This window comes from Cheilinus undulatus, linkage group 2 (assembly GCF_018320785.1).
Source record: "Cheilinus undulatus linkage group 2, ASM1832078v1, whole genome shotgun sequence".
Classification (NCBI taxonomy): Eukaryota; Metazoa; Chordata; class Actinopteri; order Labriformes; family Labridae; genus Cheilinus; species Cheilinus undulatus.
This window is the reverse complement of record NC_054866.1, coordinates 38,951,997-38,963,272: the sequence shown is the minus strand read 5'-3', so window position 1 is coordinate 38,963,272 and position 11,276 is coordinate 38,951,997. Positions and strand designations below refer to the sequence as shown.

Genomic DNA, 11,276 nt, shown 5'->3' with positions numbered 1-11,276 from the left:
AATTTTGAATATTTCATATTTAAAAGCATCAATCTGATGCATTTTGAGAGAAAAATCAAGCAGAATTACAAGACAGTATGAATGTATAATAAAGTATCTATCTACACATGCTCACATTATGCTATATAAGAAATGAGACTGACAACTTCTCTCATGAAATGCACAACAGCACTTTAATGTAGTCGCTCAGATGTGCAAATGGCCTATCAGTATTATCATCAAGTAAAGACCCTGACAATGACAAACCTCAGACCACACTTATGTATGACAGGCTGTTTATGCTTACCAGCCAAGCCTCTCTATACACAGCTCACTGCACAATCAGTGTTGCCAGATACAGCTGATAGTTTCCAGCCCAAAACTTGTCCAAAAACCGCCAGAATACACAAAAACAGCCCAATAATCAATATTTAGTGCTTTTTCTTTTGACGAACGAACAAAACTCCATAAAAGTCCACGGACAGCTTAAGTACACCAAAAATAACTCCTCTAATGACAAGCAACAACAGCCAACCATCACAACATACTGATTTCAGGTGCATGACCTCCACCTGCATCTCTATTTCTCGAAAAACAGCAGATCTTATGAAGCTCAACAACATAACAGAATTAATCTGTATATTTCATATCATTGATACAGTAACTGGTTAGGGTTAAACACACACTCCACTTTCAGAGAGATAAATAGACTTATCACAATTATTATAATTTACAGGAGACAGACATGACTGTGTTATCTCACCTTTAGATGCTGGGGGTTGCTCCTTTAACACACCAATGAAGAGCACAAAAACATCTGATCCTAACAGCTGTCTACATCAGTGTATGTGGCGGCTGGGTGTGCAGTACAATAACATGAGGCTAATTCATAACTCCTCTCACCAGAATGTTTTGCTAGCTATATTGTATAAAACTGCAGCGTTCGACTTTTTGTTTACTTTATCAGGACTCCACTCTTCCAATACAACAGGACGTTTTCCAGCTTTGTATAAGCTTTCACTAACTCAGTGCAGGCTACTGTGGGCCGTAGCCAACGCCAAAAACAACAATATTTGCCGTCTTAACGGTCTCCGAGAGTTTAGCTCTCTTGCAGACACGCACGCACGCACATAAGAACACGCACGGCATGACGTGCACAACCATCTCTCGCTCGCGCGCGCTCTCTCTCAATCACATCACGGCTCCCTCCATTGAACTCTACAGGATACTCAGAGTGACTGACAGGTTACAGAAGCGCTGGGTGTTTCCTGGGGGGAGGGTCTATGCTGACTGCAGACAGTAGATCCCACACAGCCACCCGTGCCGGGCGGCTGTGTGCCACAGCACGGAGTGGAGGGGAGAGAGCGATGAGGAAGCTTCTGCCCTTTTTGGCGGATTTGATTTGAGGGGACAAGGCATTTGTTTGAGGGGGCGTTGCCCCCTCTTGCCCCTGCGTATAGTCGGCCCCGCCACAAGCACTGATCGTGTAAATATTTAGTAGATTGACCAGATGTTATCAGGACTGGGTTGTTTGCGTGGGAGTAATCGGTGCTCCGCCTCTGAACTATATCTTCTTATGAAAACTTTACCGTGCAGTATTCACGAGAACCAAGCTCAGGTTAAACCCAGTGTCCCCGCAGCCGAAATACTGTGATTTTTTTAAATTTAATTTCAGGCAGTCTGAGCAACAGCTGTGATGGACCGCTGGAGGGGCAGAGTGGCTCTGGTGACCGGAGCCTCGGTGGGGATTGGTGCCGCCATAGCCAAAGAGCTGGTCCGGCAGGGAATGAAGGTGGTGGGCTGTGCCAGGGACCTGGAAAAACTTCAGGTTTGTTAACTGCAGACGTGCTTCTCACTGGGGTTGTTAGGGGAACCAGTTGACATGAGGTCAAATGCACTAGCAGAGATATTTGGGCATTTTAGGGTTGTACAAGCAAATCGAAATTTAGATAAAATCACAATATAGTCTATTGTAATTTTCAAATCGCAGCCGTGCAATATGTCTTTTACCTTAAATGTTTCAAAATGCCAGTTCAAACATTTTTGAAGCAGAGATGATATACTCCACACAACATGCAAACATTTAAGTGTCAGTTTCTTCTGGAATAGTTTGCAAAAAGTCCTACTTTCAATGATTATGTTTTTCGTATAAAAATGAAAAAGAAACGAAATGATCCTTTCCTTCCGTTCAAGAATTTATATGGAATTTGCAATTTGCAGTAAAAATAATAAATATAATGCATTTTTTTCATCTTCAGCCTTAGTGAAATTTACCAAATATTGTGTTTATGATAATATAGAATTAATAATTGCTTGTATAGAAATATAGAAGATTAGGAACTTAAAAATGCATATTAAATCACAATCGTAATAATGCAAATTTTTTTACCATTTCTATTTTCTCTAATGAGATTTATAGTGACTTCTCATCTCCTATTCATTTATTGAACTTTAAAAGTACCAAAACATGGTACACTAGCAACACTGGTACACTAAGGTAAAAGTCTGGAAAAATAAGGTATAGGACTTCCTTTTTAATCAATTATTAATGAAACTTCTCATTATTTTTCATTTGTGTCTACCACAATCACTTAGCATTATCAGACAATTAGAAATAATACTAAAGGGCAGCACAAAACATTGCACAAGGCTGTTACATAACGATGAATAGGAATAGTGGACCTCTTTGTTAATGTTATCATTTGTGTACTTCCAAATCCACACCTTAACACTAAATTTACAAGCTCTTGCAGTGGTTGTAGAAGTAGAGCAAAGTGTGTTGAGGAGTACTTTAGTCAGATTTTATGATCCCAAATAAAAAATGTGTCTGGTTGTGCAAAAAGGTTGTGAAAGTTTCCCCAGGAAGGGGCAGTATTACATCCTACAGTCCTCTTCCAGGCACCACAAGCCCACTGTAAATATTTAGTGGATTGACCAGATGTTATCAGGACTGGGTTGTTTGCATGGGAGTGTAGTTGTGTGTCGTCATGGTCAAGAAAAGGCTATATGAGGCTCATGCAGAGAAGGAGCCTCTAACTAAGCTGATAAACATTTAAGCTCCCGTATAAATGCCTATGCTGAATTAAGGTGAAAGTAGGTTATGCAAACAAAGTTGCCATTTTTTCATATGAAGACAGACACACACACACACACACACACATATATATATACACACTGTATATTACATACAGAGAGAGAGAGCTCAGTGAGCTCAAAAAGGTAAGAATAGCATTTATATACATTTTAATTCCATTGATAAGATCTACTTGAACTTATTAGGATCTCAGACATATGTTATATTCCTTTCTTTATTTTCTGACATTAAAAAGTGACACAAGAGGCTGGGATACTTTAATCTTCTTAGCTTAATCATTTAAGGAGTGGACAAAAAGATGTTCTGTATTTTCAATGTCACAATTTAAAACAATAAAATTGTGCTGCACTGAAATGAAAAGAAAAATACTTTCAGTCTTTTGAACCAAAGCCAAAATACTTGACTTTGACACAAGTCCAGCCTCTGATAACACAAATAAAACAATTATATTTTTAGATATTTGGGGAGGCACTGAGATAACCAATCAGACCTCTCGGATGGGCCTTTGCTCCATCTTTGAACATAGAAGTCCATGGCACAAACTGCATACAGACATGGAAGTAAATGTTAATGAATGCTTTTGTAGTGGAATATTTTCTGCTGTGTCAGTCTTATGCAAGCTACCAAATCAGTAAAGGGCAGGAACAATTGATTTCCTTGTTAATTTTTCACATGATCATTGGCTTGATCACAAAGAGTGTTAACACAAGAAATGGGCTCCTTTCTTGATTTCTAGTACAAGCAAATTCAAATTACTTATTCATGCCACTTTTGAACCCCTTTTCACCACAGTTTGTGCCCATTTTTCCCCCTTTTGTACGTTTCTTAACCCATTTTATCCATGTTTTCTCTGTTTTGCCACTTATAGCTCATTTTGCCGCTCTGTAACCACTTTTCACCACTCTTTTCCAGCCATTTTTTGTCCATTTTAACCCTTTTTTACACCAATTTTCACCTTCTTTTCCTTCAGCAATTACTTTATTATTTTTCTCTTCAAGTTATTCCAGTTCCTCCTCCTTTGTTCTCTGGCGCCCTGATGTAGATCATGGCTTAGCTTTGTGATCCGACATTACTTTCCAAATGGTTTAGTTCAATGTGCCAAGGGGTTTACATTTTAAAAACTTGTGCTACGGCATAAATAAATAAAATGTATTTTTTATTTCTTTGATAAGGGTGGTTATTATTTAGATCAAAAATAAAATATGATAATCACAGACTAACTTTATAATGGACCATGATATTGCTCACCTCTGTGGTCCCCCCATCTGGCTTGGCCCCACAAAGTTCTCCCCTTTATCCCCCCTTATGCACAGCCTTGTTGTTACCACATTGTGTTTATCTTTTAAATAGCTCTTTAATCCTTAAAACTATTTAAATGTACTCTTTAAATAGTTGGGGGGCATATTTATTGAATGACAAAGATTTGAGAATATACTCAAGTTATTGATAATAAAATTTACGGCGCTTCAGTTAATCATCAAGCTTGTTTTGTTTTACATCTCTTTGTCCTAATTTCAGAACCTGGCTGCTGAGTGTAAAAGTGCCGGCCACAGCGGCGTTTTTGTGCCCTACAAGTGTGACCTGAGCAAAGAGGAGGAGATTCTGTCCATGTTTTCTGCCATCAAAGCTCAGCACAAAGGTGTGGATGTGTGCATCAACAACGCTGGCCTGGGTCGTCCAGAACCGCTGCTGAATGGAAAAACAAGCGGCTGGAAGAACATGCTGGATGTAAGAGGGTCTATTTGAGACATTTTGACCACAGTGGTGCTGAACACCCTGTCCCACATTTAAACATATCAAGGCAACATTTGATATCATGCCTGGGCATTTATGACATTGTTTATGATCAATTAAACTTCAGTTTATGATGAGTTACAGCTCAGGACTGTATAACTACTACAGTGGCTCCAGGTTCAAGTTACATCAAAGCAATGCCCTCTTTCATATTTAGGGCAGAGTTACCTTTAGTTTGAACAACAAGGAACATTTGAAATAATTTTACTGAAGGGAACAATGAAGATTTTTGTGAATATGGTGATATTATGCATTCTTAGTAACTGAGAGAAAAAAAGAGAAATGATGCCATAAACATGAGTCTTCTCTCATTTTACCCATTGTACCCCCCTCCATCGTGTAACAGAAACATTAAATGAGAATAAGTGAAGATAGTAGAGCCAAAACAAAGGCTGGGGCGGGTCATTTCTGACCCTAGGACAACAAGAGAGAATCCAACCTTGGTAATTATTGTATAAAATGTCAAATCTTGGCTTGATTAGTACAATTTTTATGTGCAAAACATGATGCATTATTGAAGATTAGCAGTTAATCATCCAATAAATAGATATCTCTACATTGACCAAACATGAAGAATTACTGAGAGAAAATTTCATAAATATTTGAAAAATTACCAAAATAATGACAGCTTTCATTAGATTCTATTGCAAACTGTTTAAACAGTTTCTTACCCTCAGACTCCATACTGTAACTTTAACTAATGCTTTCTGATGTATTTTCTTACTTTGTAATCTTACAGGTGAATGTTCTTGCGTTGTCGATTTGCACACGTGAAGCCTACCAGTCAATGAAAGAAAGAAATGTTGACGATGGGCAAATCATCAACATCAACAGGTACAGTTTTACTCACTTACTGTGAAATATGTTTGAATATTAACCTCCTTTTTTTCTGCTGATTTAATACTTACACAGAAGGTAAGAAATAACTGTCACTGAAGGTAATGATTTGTATTTAAAGAAATGCTTGCCCATTGAACGTCATTTGGAAGATCAGCCTAATAGCAGTGGCATTAGCCCTCATTTCTGTAGGTAAATGCCTTTTCTGACGTACAAATATATCTTCAAATATTCTTCTGTTTTAGTGTGTGTGGACATCATGTGTATAATTTTGCTGATGCACATTTCTACACCGCCACCAAGTTTGCAGTGACAGCCCTGACTGAGGGTTTGAGACAGGAGCTGCGTGGGGCCAAGACTCACATCAGAGCCACTGTAAGACTTCAGTGCTGTTTATCTCCATCTAGAAAACACTTAACTCCTCACATTCAGCACTGCTGCACAGAACAGTGAAAATGTCTGAAAACAAGCAGAACCTGAATTATTCTCATCCCTTCACCAGCTCTGTTAAAACATTTTTCTCTCATATCAGACAAATAATAACAGTTACGCTATATTGCCAAAAGTATTCACTCACCCATCCAAATAATTAAAACCAGGTGTTCCAGTCACTTCAGAATCAGAATCATTTATTGTCACTATACAAGGTGCAATGAAATTGTTTTCAGTTCCATGGCCACAACTGTATAAAATCAAGCACCTAGGCATGCAGACTGTTTCTACAAACATTTGTGAAAGAATGGGTCGTTCTCAGGAGCTCAGTGAATTCCAGCATGGTACTGTGATAGGATGCCACCTGTGCAACAAGTCCAATGGTGAAATTTCCTCACTTCTAAGTATTCCACAGTCGACTGTCAGTTGTATTATAACAAAGTGGAAGCGATTGCGAACAACAGCAACTCAGCCATGAAGTGGTAGGCCACATAAAATGACAGAGCGGGGTCAGAGGATGCTGAGGCACACGGTGCGCAGAGGTCACCAACTTTCTGCAGAGTCAATCGCTGCAGACCTCCAAACTTCATGTGGCCTTCAGATTAGCTCAAGAACAGTACGTAGAGAGCTTCATGGAATGGGTTTCCATGGCCGAGCAGCTGCATCCAAGCCATACATCACCAAGCGCAATGCCAAATGTCGGATGCAGTGATGTAAAGCACGCCGCCACTGGACTTTAGAGCAGTGGAGACGCATTCTTTGGAGAGAAAAATTGCGCTTCTCCATCTGGCAATCAGATGGACGAGTCTGGGATTGGCGGTTGCCAGGAGAACAGTACTTGTCTGACTGCATTGTGCCAAGTGTAAAGTTTGGTGGAGTGGGGATTATGGTGTGGGGTTGTTTTTCAGGAGCTGGGCTTGGCCCCTTAGTTCCAGTGAAATGAACTCTGAATGCTTCAGCATACCAAGAGATTTTGGACAATCCCATATTCCCAACTTTGTGGGAACAGTGTGGGGATGGCCCCTTCCTGTTCCAACATGACTGCTCACTAGTGCACAAAGCAAGGTCCATAAAGACATGGATGAGAGAGTTTGGTGTGAGAGTTTGGTGTGGATGAACTTGACTGGCCTGCACAGAGTCCTGACCTCAACCCAACAGAACACCTTTGGGATGAATTAGAGCCAGGCCTTCTCATCCAACATCAGTGTGTGACCTCACAAATGCGCTTCTGGAAGAATGGTAGAAAATTCCCATAAAACACACTCTTAAACCTTGTGGAAAGCCTTCCCAGAAGAGTTGAAGCTGTTATAGTTGCAAAGGGTGGACCAACATCATATTAAACCCTATGGATTAAGAATGGGATGTCACTTAAGTTTATATGTGAGTCAAGGCAGGTGAGCGAATACTTTTGGCAATATAGTGTATTTACATGATCCTTTTCTTTTGCAGTGTATCTCTCCTGGTTTGGTGGAGTCTGAATTTGCTGTGCGCTTATATGATGGGGATGCTGAAAAGGCTGCTGTTTTTTTTGCTAATCTAAAGGTAAATATTATTAACCCTTCATTCCTACAGTATTGACAAAAATAGTAGACATATTAAATCACTGTTTACTTCTATTACAGGCATTGGAAGGCATTGATATTGCAAATGCAGTCACTTACATCCTGAGTGCCCCTCCACATGTGCAGGTGTGTAATTTGTTTCTGAGATATGTTAAATGTGATTCTTCTAAAGCAGGGGTGTCAAACTTAAACACAGCAGGTGCAAGATTCTAGATTAAGGTCTAACCTGAGAGTCTATCAGGGTCAACATTTCAACTATAAAATATCAACCTCATTTTTACCAGTAATAAAATACAAAAAAAGACTTGGCATTGATAATGAATAATTTTGAATTCAAAAGGTAAAAATGTAGATATTTTAAGGCTCAAATTCTGAGATAAAATGTCAAAACATGAAATGAAAATTGAAAAGTGTTTTTAAAAGGCGAATATATGTAAAAGAATGTCAAATCATGAATTTAGAAGGTCAAAATATGGGATTAAAAAGCCAGAGTTAGGAGTTAGAAATGTCAAAATATGAGAAAAAAATTCAAAATAATACATTATAAAAGTTCAAACCTAATTTAAAATTTAAAACTGTGAATCTTAAATGTTAAAAGAGAATAAGAAATGAAAACAAATAATTTCCTTTTCCCACATTCCTTACTTTGTATCAAATTTTTGTGCTTTTTAATTTTTCAGATTTTTAAGACTTAAAAAGGATATTTAAGTCACCAAGGTTACGTTTACATTTTTATGCTAGAGGAAATCTGCAGACCACATACTGGTGGGTTAAAAATAGGATATTATCTTGTGGGGAATTTGGAGATTTGGCCCCCAGGCCTTGAGTTTGACACCCTTTTTCTAAATTGATTTACTACATTTTTGTTTTTGTTTTAATATATATTTTAGCTTTTGATTTTAAATACTGCTCACCCAGTGACAGCTGTGATAGGCTCCAGCCCCCGACCCAGAACGGAATAAGGGGTATAGAGAATGGATGGATTGATGGATTTTAAAAATAACCTAGCAGTGTTTTTCTCATCATGAGATAACTTTTCTGTTTCTTTTTTTTTCCAGATTGGAGACATCCTGATTGAACCAGTGGAACAGTCCTTGTAGTATCCCATCAGGGCTGACAAACTCTCAGCCTGATTGATTTTCAGCATCTTAAATTTATCACTGTTTTTTAAATAGTACTGTAATTCTGTGCCAGCTTTCAGAATAAACAGGCTGATTTGATCATAAATCTTTTGCTCTCAATAATTTTTGTTGTCAGTATTGAATTTGATTATATTGAGGCGGTAAATAGGTGGAGTTAAAGAGTAAATAAATTCTAAAGGATTTCCTTATATGCCTACTCTCCCCTGAACAAGCATGCCTTTAAGAGTGCTTTCAGGGTTGAGGTCTTACTCAAGCATCTTTTGACATTTTTATTCATGGAGCCAGTGATGGAAACCCAGCAGAGTCAAAATGCTTTTTTCAAAATACTTTACCATTATCCAAAACCTAACAGTGGCTCTAGTTCAGTGATTGATCATTTAGTAATCATACTTAGATATAATGCTTAAACTACGTTTTTATTGTACAGTATGTGTGTTTATGTATAATGTTGTCTTCCCTTTGTTGGCTAATTGTGGATTGCCATAGTGATGTCAGTGGAAGAAACTAATATGAGTCAGTGAGCTGAACAGATACTTAAACTATCCCTCCTTTTGTTCTTATACAGTACAATATATTCTTAGAGGGATGTGACATATAGCAGACATGCAGCAGAGGAAGTTTTGAGCAATGAGACATTTTATGAGGTGAAGAGCAAACACAAGTTTACCGTTCTGGAGGAATGCATGAACTATTGCCAAAATGTTTAAATTAAACTACATTTCAAAACTGAATTAGACTTTAGTCAGTTCTGTTAATTTGATGCTTGGTGCTCCAGTCATTTAAATTCATTTTTGTTCTTCTTAATCTACACCCAGCACCTCATCATGAAAACAGACTTGTAATTTTTTTTTTTTTTATGTATGAAAAATAAAAACAGCAAGATCACACTGACATGAGTCAGACCCTTTACAAAAACACTTGAAATTTAGCTCAGATGCGTCCCATTTCCCTCAATATCTGAGATGTTTCTACATCTTGACTGGAGTCCACCTGTGGTAATTTAAGTTGATTGGACATGATTAGGAAAGGCACACACTTCTCTATAGAAGACCTCAGCTGAAAATGCATATCAGAGCACAAACCAAGCCATGAGGTCAAAGGAGCTTTCTGCAAAGCTCAGAGACAGGACTGTTGCAAGGCACAGATCTAGGGAAGGCTGCAAAAAGGGAGAGGGTGGAGAGCCTTAGTAAGAGAGGTGACCAACCAGATGGTCACTCTGACTGAGCTCTAGAGATCCTGTGTGGGATGAAGTTCCAGAAGGACAAACATCACTGCAGTCCTTCATTGATCTGGGCTTTATGGAAAAATGGCACATGGAGGTTTTTTGTTTTGTTTTTTTGTTTTTTTGCAAACAAAATAATAGTAAATAAAAAATGTTCACAAATTTGAAAATTGTTTAGAAATTCTGCTTTCATTTTGTCATTGTGGGGTACTGAGTGTAGATTAATGTAATAAAAATGAATTTAAATGACATTAGCATCAGGCTGCACAGCAAAAAAATGAAAAAAGTGAAGGCTGTCTGATAACGCTCTGAATGCACTATAAAAGAAAGGGGAAAAAGTGGGTGAACAGAAAAGGTAAGCCAATATCACAGGGAAAAAGGACCATTAAGTGTCCGCCAGATGTCACTAAATAGCTCATTATAGCATTCAGTTTACCTTGTGTATCATATTGAACATATTTATTTACCATGAGAAGTACTCAAACTGGTGGCTGAAATCACTTTGGCAATATTTTTTCAAGAAAGACTAATCGACAATAGCGATCATGTGACTTAAATTATATCAGCTGTCTTGTGTAATGTGAAAAAACAACAGCTTTTGATTAGTTCCTTGTAGTGGTTTGTTTTTATTTTATCTGAATTATTATCATTTAAACTCATTAATGGCCCTGGATCCCACATGTTTGGCTCATGAGGGCTCAAAGTTCATCCACAGATATGTAAGTGCATATAGAGAATGGTTGCTGTATAAATGTGGTAGTAATTTATTCACGTCAATAAATTAATACATAATATAAAATACAAAAAAATATATATTTTTTAGATGTAGGAAAAAATCAAGTCTTAATGTCACAAGAGCCCGTCCATCCTGCCTGCTCTCTGTGAACAGCCCAGCCAGAGCACAAAAAACTCCAAAATTAAAGCATTCATAAATACTGAAATATGCTAGTAATGCTTACACTAACGTTATCAACAGCTACTCGTTTTATTTAATTTAGAAAATGACTGAATAAATGACAACGTTAAAATACGAAATCTGTTATTAAATTCAATTAAATGGAAACATACAATGATAAATAGCTCAAATGCTTTAAAATCTTTTTAAGCTAATTACTTCATCTTAATTCGCATCTAAATAAATAAATAAATATTAGAATCATTTTTCTTACAAAAATGCGCACTTTATTTTCAGAACCAGCATGGGTCGACGTTGT

General features: G+C 37.7%; 1 protein-coding gene across 1 annotated transcript; it reads left to right on the top strand.

Moving 5' to 3' along the window:
• The first annotated feature begins 1,310 nt into the window (after positions 1-1,310).
• On the top strand, positions 1,311-8,925 carry LOC121518057 (dehydrogenase/reductase SDR family member 11-like). The gene is made up of 7 exons (XM_041800247.1): positions 1,311-1,807; positions 4,592-4,801; positions 5,607-5,701; positions 5,950-6,079; positions 7,586-7,678; positions 7,759-7,824; positions 8,757-8,925. Exons 1-7 carry the CDS (start codon positions 1,676-1,678, stop codon positions 8,796-8,798), a joined length of 768 nt encoding a protein of 255 aa, XP_041656181.1. The 5' UTR covers positions 1,311-1,675; the 3' UTR covers positions 8,799-8,925.
• Positions 8,926-11,276: the final 2,351 nt, after the last annotated feature.